Genomic DNA, 25,421 nt, shown 5'->3' on the forward strand with positions numbered 1-25,421 from the left:
TTGCTATTTCGTGAATGGGTTCTGTTTATCATTAGATTCATAAATGTGATAGTTTTCCATAACAACAATGGAAACGCATAGAAAGACGCCCGGATATACATTCTTAGTTTGTGCTTGTGCATGTTTGTGGGAGATAGGAATTAGTTTATTTGTCTTCCTGTGGGTTTTTTACTCATTTAACTACTGGCACCTGAGTCTTTAGAATTCTCTCTCCTTGAGTAACAGTTTAAAAGTTTATTTATATATATATATATACAGTACAGACCAAAAGTTTGGACACACCTTCTCATTCAAAGAGTTTTCTTTATTTTCATGACTATGAAAATGGTAGAGTCACACTGAGGGCATCAAGGGCTATTTGACCAAGAAGGAGAGTGATGGGGTGCTGCGCCAGATGACCTGGCCTCCACAGTCACCGGACCTGAACCCAATCGAGATGGTTTAGGGGTGAGCTGGACCACAGACTGAAGGCAAAAGGGCCAACAAGTGCTAAGCATCTCTCGGGAAACTCCTTCAAGACTGTTGGAAGACCATTTCAGGTGACTACCTCTTGAAGCTCATCAAGAGAATGCCAAGAGTGTGCAAAGCAGTAATTAAAGCAAAAGGTGGCTACTTTGAAGAACCTAGAATATGACATATTTTCAGTTGTTTCACACTTTTTTGTTATGTATATAATTCCATATATAATTCCACATGTGTTAATTCATAGTTTTGATGCTTTCAGTGTGAATCTACAATTTTCATAGTCATGAAAATAAAGAAAACTCTTTGAATGAGAAGGTGTGTCCAAACTTTTGGTCTGTACTGTATATATATATATATATATATATATATATATATATATATATATATATATATATATATATATATATATATATATATATATATATATATATATATATATGCTTTTACTTTTTTCACTCTGTTTCTAAAAGTATTCTTCTTTATTTCATCTATAGCAGTTGGTGAAAATTGGCAATATGGGAACCAACTCTAATATTAATATTACTGTTAATAATAATATTTAGGCCTACAGATATTGAAACTCTTACCTTGGCTTCACTAATGTATGTTACTGCTTCATATAACATCTTATTGTTAAAACTATGTTTAAAAGAATAGTTCAACCATATGTTTTGCTCTGTGTTTGTAAGAATATCCATAAGGCAATTTTCTCCACTGAAAACAGTTCTAAACAAATATGTCTGTGGATTTTGATGTGAGAAGACTGGAGGAAGAGTAATGTGGATTATGGACTCATATTTTGACCAGAAGTCTTAATGATGGATTTGTTTTTTACAAACACATAACTATTCACTTGTTAACTGATGTGCTGGAGTTGTGTCAGTTTCTTATGAATTATTGTGATGTTTTAATCAGTTGTTTGGACTCTTATTCTGACGGCCCTCATTCACTGCAGTGGATCCATTGGTGAGCAAGTGATGTAATTTTTTTTAGGTGAGCAATACCTTTACAAAGTGACAGAATCATATAAAAGTTATTTCAATTTTCCAGTTTGTTCATTTGTTTGTTTGCTTGCTTGTTTGTTCATTACCTTATTTATTTATTTTTGTATGTGTTTTTGTGAAGAGGCAGGTAGCCTATTCACTATACAATTTCAGGAACTGGATTTGCATCAGAGACCGCTTTGCTCATATTGCACATCAGTCTGAAAGAGTTTTCCCACATCCAGGCCAATCGCAGCGCTTGTTGTCATTGTGGTGAAGTGTGCGCGTGGAATCCGGAGCGCTTTTATAAACGCTGCGCCAGCAGAAACTCAAGAGACGCGCACTGTGCTCGCTCCCGCGGTGCACCGAATTTACAAAGCTCGGTCCAAAGATTATTCCCGCTTGGAGGTAGTTCAGTTGGTCTCGTTAGAAACTAAAGAACTCGAAGTTCTCAATTTACATTCCTTATTTATTTAACTTTGATCAGTATGATTTGGATAACTGTGTTCTGCATTTGCGTCTTGGTTACATCGCTGCAAACTGATGCGCGCCTCAGTAAACGCTATGTGATCGGCGGATGTCCGAGTCAGTGCGATAAGTCAATGTGTCCATCGATGCCAAAAGACTGTCCGACAGGACAGGTGATGGATCACTGTAACTGCTGCCTAGTGTGCGCGTCCGGAGAGGGAGAGGCGTGCGGCGGGGTCGGTAAGCTGGGGGACCCGGTGTGTGGAGAGAGTTTGGAGTGCTCCGTGACCGGAGGAGTGGGCTTCTCGGCTACAGTCAGGAGGAGAGGGAAACACGGTATCTGTGTGTGTAAAAGCAGCGACCCGGTGTGCGGCAGTGACGGAGTCTCCTATCGGAACATATGCGAACTGAAGCGAGTCAGTAACCGAGCGCAGAGCCTGCAGCAGCCGCCGGTGCTCTTCATACAACGTGGAGCGTGTGGGTCTTGTGAGTACCTCAAAAGAACACAGTTTGCCTGTTCTTTTACACTTTTTACAGTGGTACAGTATAAGTCCATGTGTGCTAAATAAAAAGCTACTTATGAATAATGTGAACTACCTAGTTAATTTCACATAATAGACAGACAGACAGACAGACAGACAGACAGATAGATAGATAGATAGATAGAAAGATAGAAAGAATGATGGGTTGGTTGCGTGAAAGAGAGAGTCCAGATATTGGCAATGAATGCAGAAGACATCTTTGCTGCATGGTATATTCATCGTCGGCCAGTGCACCCCATTTTTATGATCTTGTTCCTTTTGTAAACCCTCCTGGTTGGAAATGTTGGTTTCTATTTATACATTTAAACAGCAGACAGACTGATTTTAGTCATATTTGGTTGGCATACAAGGAAGAAAATGCCTTTCAGTCTCTAGCAGTAACAGAAACGATGTATGTTTGAGTCAAGCATGTTTGTGTCTGTTTTGTCGTGTTTGTGATGAACATGGTGCCATTCTTGCTACAGTATTTATGTGATCCACAAGTTCAAACTCAGGGTAAAGTGATCAAAGGCCCAACTTCAGCCATGCTTCTTATACGCATGTCTCTGCACTCAGTCATAATTAGTTAGTTTTAATGCATTTTGACCCTCGTGCAGTTTGCTCATAGCACTTATTAATCAGTACACAAACACAGTCTGACTCATCAAGACCAATGAATGGACAAAAACCAGAGCAGCTTGTGGGCTCTTTTTGTGTGAATGTGTGTGCCCTCAGAGTTTCACCTCTTAAAATGAAGCCTCTCACATCTTATTTTCTCTGTGTGTGTGTGTGTGTGTGTGTGTGTGTGTGTGTGTATTTGTGTGAGATATAAGGTTATTAGAGATGAATTTGAGCAGGTTGTAAAGGATTTAATCTTATGAGATTGTGTTAAAACAATAAAGTTCCTATTTTATATAATTAAATGAGATTAAATGTGCTTTCTCTTTATCTTTTTCACTGTTTCATTATTCTTCTTGCTGAAAGAGCTTCAGTGTATTCATTTTGGCAGACACTGGCTCTTAAATTGTGGCTGAAAGTGGATAGTTGTCTTGGTCTGGATAGTGGATTTGTGATAGTGAATCGTCACACACTTGTTGGCTCACAAACAATTGTGCTAAAATAGTATAAACTCCTTAAATCAGCTGTTGAGTATCAGAACTCCACAGCCTGTTCTTTAGAAGATTAAATTTGAGGATACTTTTGGCATAGCTGTGGACGTGTCTATTCTGTGCATATTGGCCTAATAAAGCATAGTGCCAAGCTGTGAGAGGTCTGTGGCTTCCAAGTCCTGGCCTCTCCTAAAGAAAACACACTGTGCCGCAGAGCTCATGATGTCATTTGCATCTGGATCTGAAGGCTGCCTGCTTCTCTGTACACTACTTCTTCGCTTGCTGCAGATTTAGGTCATATTGTGAGTCTTGTGTATTCATCAAGAAACAGATTTTTACTGAAGCAGAAAGGCGCCCTCCTGCAAAACTCGATGTTCTAGTCTGTTTTGGATGATTGTGACTAAAGGAAATGGCTTGCACGTCTCTAGCCCAATGAGGAGAATGGGAGTGATGGCACCAAATTCTTTCCAGTCTCACATTGCAACTTGAGCTATTATATTAGCACTGTTCTAGAACCTTGTAAACAGCCTTGCTGTCTACTGGAGCCTAAAGTAACATGATATGAAATGTTCTGCAGAGGAACCAATTCGACTCGTGAACACTGTTTTGAAGGAATGGTTTACCAAAAAAAGAAAATTTGCTGAAAATATGCTTATCCTCAGGCCATACAAAATGTAGAGTTTGTTTCTTCATCAGAATGGATTTGGAAAAATGTAGCATTATATCTCTTGCTCACCATTGGATCCTCTGCAATAAATGGGTGCCGTCAAAATGAGAGTCCAAACAGCTGATTAAACATCACAGAAATCCACACAACTACAGTCCATCAGTTATTGTCTTATGAAGTGAAAAGCTGAGTGTTTGTAATAAACAATTCCTTCAAGACGTTTTTAACTTTAAAGCATCAGTTCTGGCCATTATCCACCTTCTCCAGTGAAAAAGGCATTAAAAATGTCTTGATTTATTGCAAGCATGCAACTTTTTGGTACACAAGACATTAATTAATCAACTGGAGTTGTATTATAGATTATTGTGATGTTTTTATCAGATATTTCGACTCTCATTCTGACGGCACCCATTAACTGCAGAGGATCTGCTTGTGAGCAAGTGATGTAATGCTAAATTTCTATATATATATACAGTACAGACCAAAAGTTTGGAAACATTACTATTTTTAATGTTTTTGAAAGAAGTTTCTTCTGCTCATCAAGCCTGCATTTATTTGACCAAAAAACAGTAATATTGTGAAATATTATTACAACTTAAAATAATAGTTTTCTATTTGAATATACTTTAAAAAAATTATTTATTCCTGTGATGCAAAGCTGAATTTTCAGCATCATTACTCCAGCCTTCAGTGTCACATGTAACATCCAGTCTATCACATGATCATTTAGAAATCATTCTAATATTCTGATTTATTATGAGTGTTGGAAACAGTTCTGCTGTCTGATATATTTGATGAATAAAAGGTTAAAAAGAACTGCATTTATTAAAAAAAAAATTCTAATAATATATATTCTAATAATATATTTTCTTTATATCTTTATATCTTCCTATCACTTTTTATCAATTTAACACATCCTTGCTGAATAAAAGTATTGATTTTATTTAAAAAAAGAAAGAAAAATAAATTACTGACCCCAAATTACTGACCAGTAGTGTATATTGTTATTACAAAATATTTATATTTTAAAAACATAGCTTCTTTTTTATTTTTTTTTATTTTTTTTTTTTATATTCATCAAAGTATCCTAAATAAGTATCACGTTCTGAAAAAATATTAAATAGCAGAACTGTTTCCAACTTTGATAATGAATCATCATATTAGAATGATTTCTAAAGGATCATGTGATAATGATCCTAAAAATTCAGCTTTGCATCACCGAAATAAATGATCATTTAAAGTATAATAAATGTAAAAAAAAATTGTAATTGAATCACAATATTATATTTTTTTCTGTATTTTTGATCAAATAAATGCAGGCTTGATGAGCAGAAGAAACTTCTTTCAAAAACATTAAAAATAGTAATGTTTCCAAACCTTTGGTCTGTACTATATATATATATATATATATATATATACATATACATATACATATACATATATATATATATGTATATAATATATTTTTTTGTTTGTTTTTTTAAATAGAAGTTGCTGTATCATTAACATTTGTTTTTCATCTCTTTTGCCATCTTATTTGTTGCAATGCATTCTGTGATTGCCTTCACTGTGAAGGGAATCTTAAAACGAACATTTTGCAAAATTAGGCATCTTAAAACTTACTTATAATTGTTCCAAAACCTAATGAACTGCCTGCACAGTGAGTTTTATGTATAAGCAGTAAGAAAAAGATTAAGTGAATGTTCTTGTTTATGTTAATGATTTATTCACATTGGACCTCTTGAGTAAATCCTGAAATCTTTTTACGAGCCCTGAACTGGAGAGAGGAGTGGGCAGTGTTTGTGTTTTAAGTTCATGGCAGTGTTCTTCTTCTTTTGCATGGTTTTCATTAAGCATTTCAGGCTTGTTTCCCAGAGCTTATTGTATTTTGTGTCTTTGCATTGTTTTTTTCTGCTGGCACTTCTTCATTGTGAATTGTCTTTGTTCTTGGTCATGCTGTTTGTTGTGTGTATTAAGAACCAAGAATTACAGTTCTTTAATGGAGTGTTATGTATAACCATAGCACTCAAATTCTGTCATGCACTCTCTCAGCATATCTGTCTTTTTATGTTCTATGTGTTAGTTTTGTGGATTTCATAGGCGCTCAGAGGTTTGTCACATCCAGACCTCTACAGATTGTTTTTGTAGCCCTACAAATGCTGACAAGGCACATATTTCACCCATCTCTATGGCTGCTCTCTTTCTCTTTCTTTTTGAAAAGAAACATACTGCATATATATATATATTTTTTTTCATAAAGAAAAAGGCCTATTTATTTATTTATTGCACAATATTACATTCTAATTAAAGTTAATCCTGTTATTTTATGTACAGTGATTCTTGATATTAGACTGTAACAGTATTTCATTGTTATTTAAATCTGCATAAATTAATGGTAGTGCAATCAAAACTACCATGATGTATGAATACTAAAAAAAATGTATAATGCTTTTGTTGATGTTGTTGTTTTTGCATTACATAATTTAAAAAATAAATTGTTTTGCTTTTAAGTAATGAGAATTTAATAATAACGTTCAATTAACACAAATTCATGCTTAATATGCTTAATTTTCTATATAAGTATATTAAAGTAAAAATAAAATTTGTCTATAGATGATTGATATGGTTGACATATATGTGAGATTTACTCTGATTTTCATTTTCACTGTTGTTTTTCACTCATTTTTTTATACTTTACAATTTTACATTCCTTGTCACTTGTGTTAAACAGTCTGGTCATCTTTATCTATTTATTTGTCAACTCTTTCCTTCATATCCTGTTTATAACTCCCAATTAATGAATCTCAGCCTCTGAGATCTTTTGCTGATGATTTTTCTCTAAAACTCTAAACAGAAGTGACTGTGTGCGTGTGAAGGTATGGTTTGATATGGTTAGAAAAGTATCTCATTCTTTCATTGTCTCTTTGTTTCGATAATGTGTATTGTTTAAATTCTGAGTAAGGTTTTGTCCTTTGTATATGTGTGTGTTTGCTCTGTTTGTCCAGAATCAGCTTTTGTTTAACTATCTTCAATTAGCATGTTATGAAAGACATGTTTGTTTATGAGTGCAGTCAAATGCTTGAACTCTTTTTACTGACACTAACACGCACAGATCTATAAGTAGATGCTCAGTAAATAAGCCTATCTATGAGAACAAGAATAGACAGGTGTGAATTATATCTGTTATGACTGGATCATGAAAAGAACAAGAAGGGACTCTTTATTAATGTTTCATGATTCATCAAATACATTTATTTCTCTTTCTCAATCCCCTGGAGCCTAGAGCTTCTACCTTTCCTCAGACTCTCGCAAATAATTTTTTTCCAGCCCTCTTCCTCTGACAGCCACCTCTCCTTTAGTTTCTGTGCTTCTGTAGTATAATATAGGCCAGTAGGACTTTCCTAGAGTTAGGACTCATTTCCTGCTCTCTGCTCACCTACGCAGACATCGACCGAACTCAAATAAACACACTTCTCTAGTCTGAATCCTTCACAAACCCTGCAGAGAGTCCTCAGACAGAGCTTACACAACTGTAACTGGACACCATAACTATAACTCAGAGCCACAGGCATGACCTGTTCATCATGTTTTCAAGGTTTCATCCCTCACCCTTTCTATTGACTTTTGTGAGAACTGTGCTAGCCAGGAGTGAACTCTTCCTATGCCAGAACTGTGCAGAAGCTGATTCAGAATAGATTTGGGTTGGTAAGATTTTATAGATGTTTTTGAAGTCGTTTATGCTTACTAACGCTGCATTGGAAAATAGTAATATTGTGAAATATTATGATAATTTTAAATAACTTGTTTCTATGTGAATGTATTTTAAATGTATTTTATTCCTTTTATAGCTAAGCTTAATTTTAATGTCATTGTCAGATTCTTCAGAAATCCTTCTAATATACTAATTTGGTGCTCAGAAAATGTTTCTTATTATTATGAATAATTAGTTTTGTTTTTTTTGTGAAACCTTGATATATTGTTTTGATGAATAGAAAGTTAAAAAACTCAATTTATATTATTAAAATTTCCTGGCTTGGGTAGAAATACCTGAGTTGACTGAACGCAAACTCTTTGAACATCTGGCAAGAAGATTTATTATCTTGGAGTCTTCCATATTGTGGATTTAGTAAACCTATTGTAACATGTTAAATATATTTTTAGGTAGCCTTTAATATCTGTTGTCCAAAAGTCTTTGCTTTTCTTCTTAAACATGCAATATGAAAAGTTTTATGTATACACCAAATTTCAGGATGACATTTTCTGGAATCAAAAAGAAAAGTAGTGCTCTCCCCAGGAGAGACATCCAGGATCTCTAGGACAAATGTCATTTCATTCTCTCAGACCATATGTTGTAATCTGGCAGTGTTTCAGTGAAAACACAAAGGCCTCATATTTGTGCAGACTAAATGTAGGCTTTTGATGTATTGAGTTCCGAGCCAAGCACATTCTTGGCAGGTTTGGATACCAGCCCAGTAGTTCAGAAAAATGAAACTTTACTAAAATCTTTACTAATTAAGTAAAAATAATCTGATATGTTATAGTACACTACCCTAACTGCAGGATGTTTATATTGCCAAGCAACGAAGCATCTTACAATGGCTCATCCAATCAGAATTTAGAGTTGGAACTCTCCATTTAGATGTTTTACATTATTGGATTATTAATGCATCATTTTAAAGTGGACTTTGTCCATCTTGACCAGGAGTTTTACTGCTGTTTTTTATTTACTTAGTTTTGATAGCTTTTCTCAAAACATGTGATTTTGGATTGAATGCATTGTTTAATGTTGGTCTGGAACTGGTCAGTCTCCCCACACTGGATATTCTGTCGCCATAAAATAAACTTTTCTTTCCTTTTTCCTGTTGGTCTACAGAGGTTGGTTAGTTGTGATGGTTTGAATTCTGTGTGCAGTACTGTATGTTCAAACATTTCATTGGTTGAAATGAGTCAGCAGGTTCACAAGCGCATGCAGGTGTGAATGTCAACAGTGGTTTCAGTTCTGTAAGGGTTGGTACTGTGATTAACTGTCAGATGTTACAGTCTTGCAGCTCTGAGACCAAAGGTTATGGAGTCTTAAACCATAAATGCATCAACAGTACCACTGGTTAAATCATTTTGAAGGTTGCAGTGGAAGTGTGGCCAGAATATGCACTAATAATTCATAAAATGCCTAGAAAGGTTTTTTTTTATAAATAATAAGAGGTTATAGATTTGTTTAAATCTTTGTGATCCTCAAGAGTTTATTTGTGTTCTTTATATTCAAGCACAGTTGATCTTTTAGAGAACCTTTTAGTGTTCTAAACTCTCCATAGCAGAATGCATATAGATGCAGTCTCAGGGTTGAACCTTAGCTCTTTTTTATGCTGTTTACTCAGCAGTAATACAGCAGAATGGACCTCAGGCACCTGTTTCTGCTTTTTTCTGATCTACAATAGCCCTGGAAATCAAATTCCCAAACTTTCAGACAGATTTGTAACCACTAAATCACCAGTAATCAAACACAGGCATGAGTATTCACATACTGTATATATATATATATATCACCACTCATGTGTTTATCACACAAGTCAGAACTTGTAATAAAGTTTTGAACACCAGATCAGCATATGATTTTGAAAGAAAGATTGGATTAATGACTGCTGAAAAGCCAGCTTGTGTACATTTAAAAAAATATTAATATATAAAATTGAAGTTATATTTCACTGTATTGTTGTAACAATTTTTTTTATTAAATAAATGCAGCCTTGGTAAAGATAAGGCACTTCCTTCAAAAAGATTTAAAAAATCACATGAACTGCAAACTTTTGAACAATAGTGCATATATATTTGGCATATATTACTGGCATTTATATGTATTTACACAAGAAAGCTAAAAGTCAAGAATTATTCGTCAAGTCAAGTATGCTTTATTGTCAGTTCTTCCACATGTACAGTACATACAGTACATACAGAGAATTGAAATTGCATTAATCTCAGACCCTTGGTGCATACAGATAACACTAACAGTAGAACATTAAATACAGATAATAAAGTACAACTACACAAATAGGTCATCTAAAAAGAAAGATAAGCAAAGCAGCACAAGGCAAATGGCAGATAGATTGCAAATCAGTGAAGTAAACAGTGCAGATATAGTGATTGTAGTGCAAAAGAGCTTATTCCGTCTGATAAAAGTGTAACAAATCTGGGGGGAGGGGGACAAGGTCGAAAGGGAGTTCAGCTTCCTGACAGCCTGATGATGAATGAGGCTGTCCTTCAGTATGCTGGTCCTGGCCTGGAGACTCCTGATGGCAGCAGACTGAAGAATCTGTGTGTCGGGTGTGTGGGATCACCTGTGATGCAGAGGGCTTTGTGGGTGAGACGGGTTCCATAAATGTCCTGGAGGGAGGGGAGAGAGACACCAACGATCTTCTAAGCTGCTCTCACTATGCGTGGAAGAGTCTTCCGGCAGGACGCGTTGCAGGGGCCATACCACACAGTGATGCAGCTTGTCAGGATGCTCTCGATGGTGCCTCTGTAGAAGGTGCACATGATGGGGGCCAGGGCTCTGGCTCTTCTCAGTTTGCAGAGGAAGTAGAGAAGTTGCTGTGCTTTCTTGGCAAGTGCTGCTGTGTTGTCAGTCCAGGAGAGGTCCTCTGTGATGTGCACACTTGATGCTGCTCACTATCTCCTCAGTTGCACCAATGACGGTCAGAGGAGCATGTTGAGTGTGCACTCTCCTGAAGTCAACAACAATCTCCTTCGTCTTCTCCACATTCAGAAAGAGATTGTTGGTAATGCACCACCCGGCCAGGTGGTTCACCTCACTCCTGTAGTTTATGTCATCTCTGTTGGACCAGTTTGCAAACTGGAAGGGGTCCAGGGAGTGGGGGAGGGCAGACTCAATGTGGTGCATGACTAGCCGTTCAAAGCACTTCATGAGAATAGGGGTAAGTGCAATTGGATGGTAGTCATTGAAGCAGGATGGAGATGGCTTCTTCGAGACTGGAATGATGGTAGTAGCTTTGAAGCATGTGGGAACAACAGGTTGTTAAATGGATGAGAAAATTTTCAACAAAACTCAGAATATTTGGTGTTAAAACTATAATTATGTTAAATTAGGTCAGAGTGCATGTCAGCGCCACGCTGGATATGACTTTAATTACACTTGAGCAAACATTATAACTCATATACCATTATAATTCATATACCACTCCACTCTTTCATTTTAATGTTCCCTCACTTAGCACAAACCCATCTGGTCACAGACACATTTGTCTTTTGAACTTGCATGCTTTCCAACAGCCAGGTCTTCTTGGGGTCCCATATCCTGTATAATTAAAAGGGCCCCTTCATCATTGCAGCGACTGTCTAACTGATTGGATCAAATGACAGCTGCTGTCATCTGTTCATTTGAGTCTGTGATGCATACCAAAACAATCTTACCCTGAGGGTGAAGAATTGAAAGAGTGAAATTAAAAGAGCAATTTTCATACACTTTATGTGTATTATGAGCTTCTGAGTGCTGATAATAAACTCTTTTGGTTGAAAAGGAAAAAAATATCTCTCACTTCTTTTCCTTCATGGTGAAATTACAGAGGACGGGAGTCAACATTTCCAGACAAGTCCTCCAAGAGACTCCTCAGATCTTGCCCTTCACGTGTCTGTGTGTGTGTGTGTGTGTGTGTGTGTGTGTGAGAGAGAGAGAGAGAGAGAGAGAGAGAGAGAGAAAGAGAGAGACTGAGTGATGCTGATTTACGTAAGCAACAGAAGTCCCATGTATATATTTAAATAAAAAAATCCCACCACTTGTCTTTTTTTAGTTAACAACTGGTCTCATTTTCCTTTACGTATCCTGTTTAAGTGGTCATTTGATATTTTCAGATGTTTTGTCCTCTACTGTCCATTTATTCTGTTATACATTCTCGTTACATCTTTTTTTGTTTTTGTTTCAGCTATCCATGATAACCCCAATAGCCTGAGATACAAGTACAATTTCATTGCAGATGTTGTAGAGAAGATCGCCCCTGCCGTGGTTCATATTGAACTGTATCGCAAGTAAGTTTCTCACATTATTTTTAGTCTATATTAAAGAAGAGTTTATCACATTGTCATTAGTCTATATTAAAGAGGAATGTTTGATCAAATGTCTCTTTCTTTACCTCGGTTTCTATTTCTTTTTCATACTCTTCTGTCTTGTTTAGGACGGTGTATTCAAAGCGTGAAATGGCAGTGGCGAGTGGATCAGGGTTTGTGGTGTCTGACGACGGCCTCATTGTGACAAACGCCCATGTGGTAGCCAATAAAAACCGAGTGAAGGTGGAGCTTAAAAATGGAGCCTCGTATGATGCTAAGATCAAGGATGTTGATGAAAAAGCAGATATCGCCCTCATAAAGATCGATTCACCGGTAAGAAGAACCAACACAGTCCTGCTGTTATAGCACATTCCATGAATATGATACACATTATACACAGTTTTAGCATTAGAAAAAACGTTTTTTTTTTTTTTTCTGGTGAAAACTCTATATAATCTACTAAATATATTTTCATTCCTTTAGACTTTATTTAGAGTAATATTGCACTTCTAATACTTGCAAGATATTAATTCTGACATTTTTTACTTTATATATTTTGCTCATTTAGTTTGGATGTTTGTTTCATGTTTATTATTATGTTCATATTATTAAAGCAGCTATAATATTATATAATATTTATTTTAGCTATAGTATTTAATTTGCCATCCAGATGTTGACAGACAACATTTTTTGAAAGGTAAGCACCTTTTGTCACTGTCCAATTTTTATTTATTTATATATATATATATATATATATATATATATATATATATATATATATATATATATATATATATATATATATATATATATATTGTTATATTTTAAGAGTTTCTTTTTATACCCTATTCAGTGCCATATATATGACAACATTCACATTGGCATATTGCAGGATTCCTTTTCTCCAATTTAGCTAGATGCAAGGGTAAATTAGGCTGAGGAAGATAAATAAAAGGTAATATATAAAAACTTACAGAGAGAGGGAAAGTTTACCAGGCCTCAGGGAACAGATGTTGTACTATCTTCATCGGGCATAAAAGTGTTTTTAAGCACACACACATTCACACAGTGCTAAACTCTTTTAATGACCACTATTCTCTCAGCAGGCACTTTGCATGTTTAGCCCACCACAGAGCAAACATCTGTGTGGTTTGTGTACTGAGGTGGACAGATTGAACAGTTTTATAATGTCTTTTTACACAGGAAGCCGCCTCATCGTGGTTTATAAATGGAAGCTGAGGTTTTATTTTTGATCCTGATTGTTTATACTGAAGAGGTTCAAGTCTGAATTCGAACAGCAATGCACTAAACCCACCAGGCTCTCTTTTAGGATAAGTTTTATTAGTGCAACATCAAAAACCAAGTCCAAATAACCTAAGAGTGTTTCATTTACAGGAAAGTACAGATGGCCAAGCTAAAGATTGCAGGAATTCAAACTTGGCATTTGTATTTCAGCAATTACTGCATTCACACAGCCCTGTAATATTTGCAAAGGAGACTTTTCATATAACCAAAATAGGAACATTACTGACCCCATAAATACAAAATGAGCAATGCAATCCTTTTAAGGTGTCTTAGGCAAAATGTTATATTACCCACAACCCCCCACTCACTCAGATCAGTGCAGTGCACTGTACAGGCTCTTAAAATATATGTCAATGCTGGCTGATAGACACCAGGCAGCATGCTTGTCTGACAATCCTAACCTCATAATCACTCAGTCTCTTAAACATATGTTCTCCAGAGAAATAAAGCACACGCAAGCCCAGACTACATGTTTAATCTGATCCGGTGTTCCCAAAGAATGCATACTGCTCCAAGATCAGATTCCTCGATTGTTTCTTATCCTGATCCCTGCAGTCAAAACAGATCCCACAGCAGTGCCTATAGTCTGAGATGTTTTATGTAGCTCTCTCTCAGCTGGTGTTTCTGATGCTGCTGGACTGAATCAGTGGGCTCTTTAATACCCAGCTGCTAAAGAGTTTGCCCCAGTTTGAGTGAGTGATCTTGAATGACATCATATGGTCATGTGTATGTGTGATCAATAGTGAGAGAGTTTGAGAGAGACAGACCTGTCTCTGATCTCTGATATAACACTTGCCTCTAACTAACAGGGCATGTGGGAAAAGCAAAAACAAAAGAAGCAGAAAAGGGCATTGGTTTGAACGGCACAAGTGAGTTGGAAGTCATGCACTGGAAAAGGATCAGGCACTACAAAGACCCTGAGGGAACTGAGTGTGTGTGTGTGTGTGTGTGTGTGTGTTGGAGAGAACTTGTGTGTGCCTGTATCCCTGTAAGCAATTACTGCAATTTCTTCGCTTTTTCTAATGCATGTTGAGAGGTTTTAAGTAGGTCAGTACTGTAAAAACTTGCGTTTGTAAAGTATGTTTACATTCACAGTTAAAATTGATTTTTTTTAGTAGTCCAGCCACAGTTCAAGTTGTCTAAAGTCTGATTTACATGTATACATGCTGGATGAAGCCGAACTATAGGCGCATTATTTAGGTCTGGTAATCCAATTTCTTAAAACAATTCTGAAACGTTTACAGTCAAAATAAAACAAGAATAGCATTTTAAGAAGATAAATTACTGCTTTGGTCTGACCAAAATTGTACTCTTAAAGTGCATGTAAACATAATTAACGCTACTTTGAAAGCATTTCTAAGTATGGTATTTCAAGGTATTTCTCAGTTCATGCATTCTCTGGGAATTGAAACCGTGATGTTGGTGTTTCTAGCACCATGCTGTACTATTTGAGCTACAGGAATGTTTCAGTAGTTGTTTACACTAGAAGTAAGTTAACTACAGTGAACCTGCACTTTTGAAAAATACAGCTGGTTAAACTAGAAAAAAAATCTAATGTCAATACTCATCACTAAGTGCAGGTTCACTGTAGTTAACTACTTAGAAAATGCAGAATTTAAAGGGGTATTCTACCTAAAAATCACCCACACATCATTCCAAACCTGTTTAACTTTCTTTATTTTGTGGAACCACACAATGTTGAAGCCCAGTGACTTCTATTGAATGGAGAAAAGCCCTGAGACATTTCTCAAAATATCTAATTTTATGTTCTACAAAGGAAAGGAATTTATACAGGTTTGGAACAACAGGATGGTGAGTAAATTATGATTTCTGGGTGGAGTATACTTTTAATATATATATTTTTTTTGCTACCGAATCATGGCACCAAAAAAAAAGAAAGAAAGAAAATGCACTACTAATACTAGTATAAATCAGGCTCGCATGATTCATGGAATCATACCAAACAAACTGAGAGTTTATATGAGGGACAGAACAGAGAACCTTCTTGGCTTTAGCAAAATACATGACAGAAAAAGATTGGAACCCATTGTCTTGCATCTTTGTTTTTTATTGATGTTATCATAGTTAAAATTGTTAGTTCCACCACTAATTTTCATAAGTTACTCCCAAAAACTCCAAACTTCACAATCTAAACTCACATATAGTATGCACATGCCTTGATTTGATGAGAAAGAAATGAGGATATATTTCACAAAACACAGTTTCACACATGCAGAAAATTGGCAGCAGATGGTGGATTAACTAAGAGTCATAGAGCAGATTATTTATTTTCTTCCCAATATTTCGTCCTTCACACTATCTTTCTTCCTCCTCTCTCCCTTTATTGGTGGCTGTCTGTCTCTCTGGAAATCATTACTCTGTCTGCAACAGCCAGAAAAGAGGGGAAAGTGTTTTCCCTCGCAGAGAGAGTGAGAGAGAGGAAATGTGGTCAGGGACTTAAAATGAATCCATATGTATGTGTATGTGGACAGAGATTTCACCCACATTCAAGGCAAGAGCGTACAGATGGGGAGCTCTTGAGGGTCCAGCTTCCATGATCTGTTGAACTTCCCATCATTCCTGTTCCTGAACTCAGAAGCTCCAGGAAAATGAATCATTTTCATGTCTCAGCCCATCACACATTTAGTCAACTCATTTGTAAATCTCCCATGTCTTCATTTCCATTCCTCTGCTCTGGTCGTGAGCCAAAGCAAAGAAAAAGTTTCCCGTTTAAGTTAAGAGCTTTAAGGCTAATACGTAGCGTGCACACACACAGGTTTTCTTTGGATTATCGATGTTCCAGTGGCCTGAAATGCAGTCCAGACTACTAATGTGGCTGACTGCTGGTTGGGCCAAAATGAGTCATTTAATATTACAGGGTAAGATGTGAATCACACTTGGGAACAGAGAAGCAGGTTTGGCCATGTGAAGCAAGTGTGAAAGTGTGCAAATGCAAAGAGGACATTCATGGTATAAACTAGCATATGGGACAGCGACGTGGAAATAGTGTCACTGAAACCCCCCTCCCCCCAAACACACTCCGAAACTCACAAGTCTGAACTCATCTCAAGTTTGAAGTATACAGTATCATTCCTGGTTCCAGGCTGATATGTCCAGCTGAAAACACCAAGAACACATAACAAAGAAGGAAAACCACAATTACGTTTCTTCCAAAATGCAACAAGAGCTTCAAATGGAGCCAAGATGTTTCCAACTTCTCAGTTTTGTTTTTTTGTTTTTCAAAAGAAGGGCCCTGGTAAGAACACATGCCTCCTGTAGTTTTTTAAATGAGATCTTAACAGTATTTTTGCATATTCAAGCTACATCCTCATCTGTGCAAGTATACTTATGACAATTCATTAAATAATATTTAAAGCATTAAAAACATGTTTTAGTAACCTCTGTCAGGGGCCGATTGTAGCCTTATTAACTTTTATACATGCAATTTAAAAAAAAATGCACTTTATTGTTTTATTTTTACTGAATGTTTGAGCATGCATTAAAATATACTTATTGTCACTGATATCTCAGACATGACAACAAAAACTAAAAAGTCTGAAAGTTAAATCTGAACAAAATCAGTTTGATTCAAACATTTAATAGTATTTGTGTTATCTATATCTGTTTTTATTACTCATAGGGAATTTTTCTGAGAAATCCCAAAGACAAAGATTAGGCTATACTTAAATGAAACATAATTGAAAGCTCTATTAAGTCTACTGATCTTTTAAAGGAGAAACCTCTGAGGTTTCCTTTGGGAAAAACCTTTAATAGTTCACTCACTGAAAATAACTTGCAGCCACATCCTACACAAACCCACCAAGTGGAGAATTTAGTGCTTGCAGACTGGCGCTTATCTTTTAAAGTTGCTCACAGCGTAGTAATTAGAGGCACAATATTGGATGAGGTGCCTACTGACGGGCACAATGATGACAGAGTGGGACGGTGATCTCAGTATCTCCAGTTCCTAGTCACTTTTTACTGTGAGTAGTTAATGATGTCTTTGAATGCTGCTGTTTCTGCTTTTGTTCAGATTGTGACTAACTGCAAACTGGTGTTTAAAGGCAGACACACATTTTTAGTTGCACATGGGAACGTCACAGTGTGTGGAAACTCTGTGTAGTTAAATAACAACCTTATAATCATAATCTAAACCTTTGATAGACTATGTTACCCATTCTGTACCTGCATAAGTGCTTATTAACTACTGGAAGGGTTGTGGGCTGGGGAAATGTCTGTTTCAGCTCTACAAACTACTGTTTGATTAAAATGAACCCGAAAGGAAATTAAAATCACCTAAAGAACTAAAAGATATCGCTACCAATTTTACAGGTGAAGAAACACTTAGTATTATTTCTCCACATTTTAACATAAAGGTTTGAGAGGTTTTCTTTGCTGTTTTTTTCATGATACGTCTCCATTGGAAATATCAATCCTAGCCTTAACTTGGAAGTCTTATGGGAATGGCAAAGTCTTCTTACTCAAAATTCTTCTACTGTTTCATTGGCACTGGGTGAGGGTGTGCCTGTTTTTACATGTCCCACATTGACTGGTGTTCTCAGACTGCAGTATCTATAACAAAGACACCTGCGGTAACTCTCATGCTTTTATAGGCCAGATGGATGCAGGTGTTTCGGCTGGTAAATGTTTACAAGGAACTGCTGACCTGTAGTCTCACATAGTAAAGATTTATTGGAGTTCATGGCCTAATAAGGTAACCTCACAACCTGCTGAAATGATCAGTGTAACAGGTCACCATCATCTGTTGTGTGTCTGGGTAGCTTGTCTAATATTTATGTAAATACAGCAGCTAAATTTATATAAGCCTATACAGAGAAAATATATTGTGTGTGTGTACCAACAGTCTTGAAGGAGTTCCCCGAGAGATGCTTAGCACTTGTTGGCCCTTTTGCCTTCTGTCTGAGGTCCAGCTCACCCCTAAACCATCTCGATTGGGTTCAGGTCCGGTGACTGTGGAGGCCAGGTCATCTGGCGCAGCACCCCATCACTCTCCTTCTTGGTCAAATAGCCCTTGATGCCTTTAGTGTGAATCTCCAATTTTCATAGCCATGAAAATAAAGAAAACTCTTTGAATGAGAAGGTGTGTCCAAACTTTTGATCTGTACTGTATATATATATATATATATATATATATATATATATATATATATATATATATATATATATATATATATATATATATATATATATATATGAGGAACTAGATATAAGTATCCTACTAGATATAAGTATATATTCATTGATTTTTATTGTAATTTATTTTGTTTGTTTGGTTCTTTTTGATTGTTTGCAGCTGTGCCTTCATTGGTATATTTAGTACATTACAAAGCATTTATCGTTTAAGCTCCTGTGACTGCCATTTTTGATATCCTGCCAGTGTATAATCACTGCTCTAATATACTGATAATAGTCTGTATTTTGAGTTCGGACATCAACACTGAGTCATCTTTGTGGTGGGGAGAAAGGGCAAGAAATAGAGAGGGAAGCTTTCAGTGTGGTTTTTCCATGCAGATGTTAAATGGAAATTTCATATAATTTCACACAAACACAAAATGGTTGACTAGCATGCCACATTGACACAAAATGGCTGACTTAGCTTCATTGTGGCTAATAAGTATTCTAATGTGACCTTTGTGTTTGCAGAATGATCTCATCTTTTTGCAATGGTTACCCAATAGAGCACCGATGTTCCCATTAAGCACATGAGCAGTGTGTAGCTGTTCTTTGATTGTGGAACGCGTACATAATCGCAGGGATATCTGTGGGATTCTTGATTAGGGTGGATTCCACAGAACTGGAGTGAAATAGATTGAGGGTTTAGTTCATGCTTTTTGGCTTGAAAAGGAAGTTATGAGCATGAGGTCTTGACATTTAAAGAACAGAATCACATTGATGTAACTTTTTTTGTCTAGTTTGCAAGTCATCGTCATCTTTATCCTCTTCTATTTTAAAACGCTGTTAGCACAGGTCGAGTTTGCTGAGAGTTCACCTCGTGTTAAAAGCTCAGGATCATTTTACAGCTTTGGACTGAGTTTCCTTCCTCTCCATTAGGTAGGTACAGATTAAATTGCTGTAACAGCAACAGCAGCCATTTTGTTTCTTTCTCAAGTTGTTGTCATTGTTAGAAACATTTAGATTTTTAGTAACTGTGTATGCTGTTTGTTTATTTATAACAAAATATTCTTTCCGCCTAACATTTTAAGGTACTGTAAGATAGTGGTCGTGTTGTAGAGCATCTTTGTATCATCCTCAAATCAGGCTTTAGGGAACTCAGACAAACATTGCACAACATCTAAACCATGCAATACTCAAAATATATGTTTTTTTTATTTTATTATTATTATTGTATACTTCCCTTGGAAACCTTTTAGCTGACAATTTGTAAGGAAATGCAGCTTGCACTAAACTATCCCTAAAATACAGAGCCCATATACATGCATTCAAAATGAGAACATGAGTGCGTCTGGTGTGTTTACCAAGCTCAGCGTGTCTGCTACTCACTCTCTGACTCTATTTTTACTGCCAGTAAACAAAATAGACACCAGTGTGATGGCTAAACCAGCATATTCAGTTGTCACAATGATCTTTCTAATCAAGGCCCTGTGTTGAGAAGGGAGATTCCATAAATGATTCCCCACAGGAAGGGCAAAACAGCATTCCGATTTGTCCCATCCTGTCCTAAGTGCCTACTTTTCCGTGATGTCATGAAGGTTGCATGGTGACAAGGTTTCAGAGATCTGAATATCCAAACTCCTGTTAGGCAGACACTTGATAGCGGATGCACAGAGGTGTTAGAATAGAACTGTTTGTATGGCAGTTCTGGGCAGTTCAGGAAATTGAAGGGTAGAATTATGGCACGCCTGCATACAAGCATTTATAACATGACTGACTTTGCAATGTCATAAAGTTGCTAGAATGTCAAAAACAGCTGTGTTGGGTGGCCACTATTGGATTTCAATTAAAGTTCTTTTTATAAACTTTTGCAGGCTTTAGGATTGTGAAGGGTTGGGATATTTCTGTCTCATGAGTAGGTTCTAAAATAAAGGCTGCATTCTGTACGTAACAGACATATATGACTTTTCTCTCTTTCAGAGTAAGCTTCCTGTGCTTCTTCTCGGCCGATCGGCTGACCTTAGACCAGGAGAATTTGTGGTTGCTATCGGCAGCCCATTTTCCCTCCAGAATACAGTGACCACAGGGATAGTAAGCACCACGCAGAGAGGCGGGAAAGAGTTGGGTCTACGAAACTCAGATATGGATTACATTCAGACCGACGCCATCATTAATGTGAGTGAATTACTACAAATGCTTACTACTACAATTACTACAACAATTTTATTTATGAAGTTATTTATTACATATTTTATTATTTGTTATTTTAATCTGTGCCTCTCACACATCCATGCACACACAAATCCAGCCTCAAAAAAAAAAAAAAAAACTGTGTCTTAACACATGAAATTTCTTTTTTACAGTATGGCAACTCAGGAGGACCATTAGTTAATCTGGTGAGCATTTCCTCATTCCAAAACTGTTGAATAATATCCCATTTGGACATGCATAAACACTACTTATATTTGCACAGAGCATGATTGTGTGGTAATACAGTAGTTAGGGCTTATTTTCCCAGAATGCATGTGTCTGGTGTTACAGTAATGTTACCCCAGTGAGACTAATTTAACATGGTGGAACCCAGCGGCAACCCAGTGCTCTCTCTCGTGAAACCAACACAGAAGTGGTTAAAACTGCAATTCATCGACTGGCCTCTAGAGACTGGCTCCAAAAGGGAGTCAGTCCCATAGAGTCCCGCTGTTAAAATTCCCAAATTTACAGCAGAAAATGTTTTATATTTACAGCCTGGTACTTTAGGCTTCAAAATCGCTCTTCAGAAACCAAAGGTTGATGTCACTTTTTTTATACAGTCTATGGGTGGAACTTAAACCATCAGTCATATGAGTAAAAAAGGCATGTTTTTTTATGATGAAACCTTCAGACTATAAATCATGTAATTTACAGTATTACATGGCAAATAAATTAATTAATTGACAGTAAATATTAATTTGAGTATTATACATGTACTATTATATGTGGAATGTGGAAGTGACATAAAGCCAAGTATGGTGACCCATACTCAGAATTCGGGCTCTGCATTTAACCCATCCAAAGTGCACACACACAGCAGTGAACACACACACCTGGAACAGTGGGCAGCCATTTATGCTGCGATGCCTGGGGAGCAATTGGTGGTTCGGTGCCTTGCTCAAGGGCACCTAAGTCATGGTATTGCCGGCCCGAGACTCAAACCCACAACCCTAGAGTTAGGAGTCAAACTCTCTAACCACTAGGCCACAACTTCCCTATTAATGTTATTATTTAATTAATATTATTTATTAATATTTTGAATTGACTTAAATTTTTCTGTTTTCAAGTTTTTCATGTAATATTTATTATCCTTTGTATTATATTAATTGCCTTTTTAAGTACTTTTTTTTAGTTTCCAATAGTAACATTGATTTGATTTTAAATTATTGAAATGGTTTTATTTCAGCAGGCTATATTATGTAAGAATTGAATAGAATATAGCAAGTGATGCAAGAGCCATGAAAGATTATATGTGTTTTTGATTGGTTTGCTAAGGGCAACAGCCAAGTATACATGATAAAAAAATTTTTTTTAAAATTATAAAAGTTATTTAATATTTGACTGAGAGTGTACGGTTTTTCCTTTAGGATGGTGAAGTGATTGGGATCAACACATTGAAAGTGACGGCTGGAATCTCCTTCGCTATTCCATCAGACAAGATACGACAGTTTCTGGCTGAGTCGTATGACAGACTGGCCAGAGGTAAGACTGTACATTCATATCAAGAAATAATATATGAAATAGACTTTGTTGCCTAATTATTTGCTGTGTTGCAACTTTGATTATGTTCTTCTGGCTGTTTTACAGGTCGAGGAGCGACTAAGAAAAGATACATTGGTGTTCGTATGATGACCCTAACTCCTGCGTGAGTACATAACCACATCCATGCATCAAATTAATGAATACCTAATTTAATATGGTTTCTATCTTGACCTTAAGGAAGATCTTGGATGATTATATAATTCTGTGAGATTTCTGTTTTTACACTCTGTGTGATTTATAGTACCGTATTATAATTTAGAGCTATTGAAGGTTTTTTTTTCCAGGAGGGAAAAACTGATCTGATGTAATATCATTCATTCCTGCTCACAGACTGTCCAAAGAGCTGAGAGGTCGACTGCGCGACTTCCCTGACATCACATCAGGAGCCTATGTGACTGAGGTCATCTCTAAAACCCCAGCTGCAGCGTGAGTCACCAAAACTCAAAGTCCCACAATGCCAAGCAGGTCAAGAGTGCAGGTCAACTCGTTTGCCAGAATTCATGTTGTTTTTACTGGCCACATGCTCTCTGCCGTCATGCTTGGAAGGATATTGTCTTTGGCTCCATTTGTCTCCATATGTTTTAAATTTGTGTTTAACCCCCACCTATCAAAACACACACACACTCTCTCTCTCACACACACACACACACACACACACACACACACACACACACACACACACACACACACACACACACACACACACACACACACACACAACCTGCTGATGTTCATTATTCCAGCCCATCATGTTTACTGACTCAGACAAAATACACTTGTGCAAGAGCAAGAGGCATGAAGGCTGCTGAAAATGCATTTAAATTAAAAGAATAGTTCACCTAAAAATGGAAGTTCTGTTGTTTTTTATGCCTTCTCATGTCTTTCCAACACCTATGAGTCAAACAGGTTTTGAACAACATGATGATTAACATGTTGATTAACGAGAATCTGAATTATAGAGCCATTATGCTTGCACTATTTGATGAAGCTTACAGTTCTACGACAACTGTAAAAATACACTACGCACAGCCTTAAGGGTAAAAGAATAGTTCACCTAAAAATGGAAGTTCTGTTGTTTTTTATGCATCCTCATGTCTTTCCAACACCTATGAGTCAAACAGGTTTTGAACAACATGATGATTAACATGTTGATTAACGAGAAAACCTATGACTCAGGTCTTGTCACTGCCACATCATATCCGTGAACATTTTAAGGGCATCTTGTTTTTATTATATGCTTGTTAGAAATCAAAAGCAAATAAGTACTCAAAGGCAAATTTAGGTTGTGCAGGTTCATATGATGAAATTCTTTGTGCATGAAATGTTGTTTTGATATAATTCCACAACCACAGTCCTATTCACTGCCCACCACATCCTGATCCATTTTTAGTTTACCAGAAAGCTTGGACATGTTAAGAACAAGCTCAGATGGCACCCAGACATACAAACAACTGCTTCTTTCCTCTCGGCGCGACACCACTATGCTTATGATTCACAATTGCATAACAGATGATCACCAAATGTCACACTTGCAGTCCAACAAACAGGAAGCACTTGTGAAGTCTAGTATATAACCTAGATTGTTACTCTGTGAGGGAGTGTGAATGTGTTTTATTTGACCTAATATAGATGTTGGTGTGTATTTCTGAAATATGATGTCATTTAAAGTGATAAGGACTGAATTATAGAGCCATTATGCTTGCACTATTTGATGAAGCATACAGTTCTACAACAACTGTAAAAATACACTACGCACAGCCTTAAGGGTTGGGTTTGGAAGCTATTTTTGAGTAATTCTGGGAAGTCCAGCAGTTTTTGATTTGTACTGGAGAGGTTTCAGTTTCTGTGATGTAAACTCTGAAGATTAGGATACCTTAATCAAAATGAATTATTTTAGTGCTCTGTAGTCTTCCTCCTTAAACGTTTTTTCCCTCTTCTCTGTCTCTTCTGCAGAGGTGGACTTAAGGAGAATGATGTCATCATTTCTATCAATGGTCAGCGGATCTCCTCCGCAACGGATGTGAGCGCAGCCATCAAAAAGGACTCCAGTTTACGCGTGGTGGTTCGACGTGGCAACGAGGACGTTATCCTAACTATCATTCCCATGGAGATTGACCCTTGACCCTGCACAGAGCTGGTGTTCATCAACCCACCCAATGAACTTACCGGGTGTGTCCTCTGCCCCGCCCCTATGAGGGACATCTGGCCAATTGTCCTCGTTCTTGAAATGACAGGCAGGGTGAAAGCTCAGCCTGAGATTTTAGACTGTACAGAGCACAGTGATGTAGATTCACATTTATTAATGATTTTTATTTTAATCAAAATGAATGATTTAGAGGAAGCTACTACTGTTTACTGTTCAAAATTAACCATTGGACATGATTTTCCAGAATATAGATAGATATGCTCTTTCATTACCCAACAATATAACGCACAGCGACTTGAGGAGGTTTTCACAACCTGATTGGAATTTCTAACCATTTTTGTAAAATAAATTGACATTTTTATTGTTGAAAAAATTAAAAACATTTTGATATTGCGCTTTTCTCGAGCACATTTGTTTTCTATGTTTTTAATAAAAGTTTATTTGATACATTGGCAAAGACTACAATTGCACCAGAAACTGAAAGAACAAAAATGTTGAAAAACATTACAGCATGACAAAACATGGTGTTATGTCACCAAGACATTAATGGAAGTTACAGGTGGTACTTTAGACCTCTACATCACAATATTAGATTCTCTTGAAGTTCTGTTGAACTTTCTGTTTATTAAAGAATCTGGAGGAAGTAATGTTCAAAAGTTTCCACAAAAATATTAACCAGCACAATTGTTTTCAACATTAATACTAATAAGAATTAATGCTTAAGCATCAGATCAGTGTACTGGAATGATTTCTAAAGTATCATGTGACAATAAAAAC

The 25,421-nt window shown here is 36.6% G+C and overlaps 1 protein-coding gene across 1 annotated transcript; it reads left to right on the top strand.

Annotated features, from left to right (window-relative positions):
• Window positions 1-1,742: 1,742 nt before the first annotated feature.
• On the top strand, window positions 1,743-25,037 carry htra1a (HtrA serine peptidase 1a). Its single transcript, XM_059520207.1, has 9 exons — window positions 1,743-2,402; window positions 12,148-12,250; window positions 12,397-12,601; window positions 20,687-20,881; window positions 21,070-21,102; window positions 22,324-22,438; window positions 22,544-22,601; window positions 22,829-22,924; window positions 24,452-25,037. The coding sequence occupies exons 1-9, from the start codon at window positions 1,937-1,939 to the stop codon at window positions 24,618-24,620; spliced, it is 1,440 nt and encodes a 479-aa protein (XP_059376190.1). The 5' UTR covers window positions 1,743-1,936; the 3' UTR covers window positions 24,621-25,037.
• The last annotated feature ends 384 nt before the right edge of the window (window positions 25,038-25,421 follow it).

This window comes from Carassius carassius, chromosome 32 (genome assembly GCF_963082965.1).
Source record: "Carassius carassius chromosome 32, fCarCar2.1, whole genome shotgun sequence".
NCBI classification, from domain to species: Eukaryota; Metazoa; Chordata; class Actinopteri; order Cypriniformes; family Cyprinidae; genus Carassius; species Carassius carassius.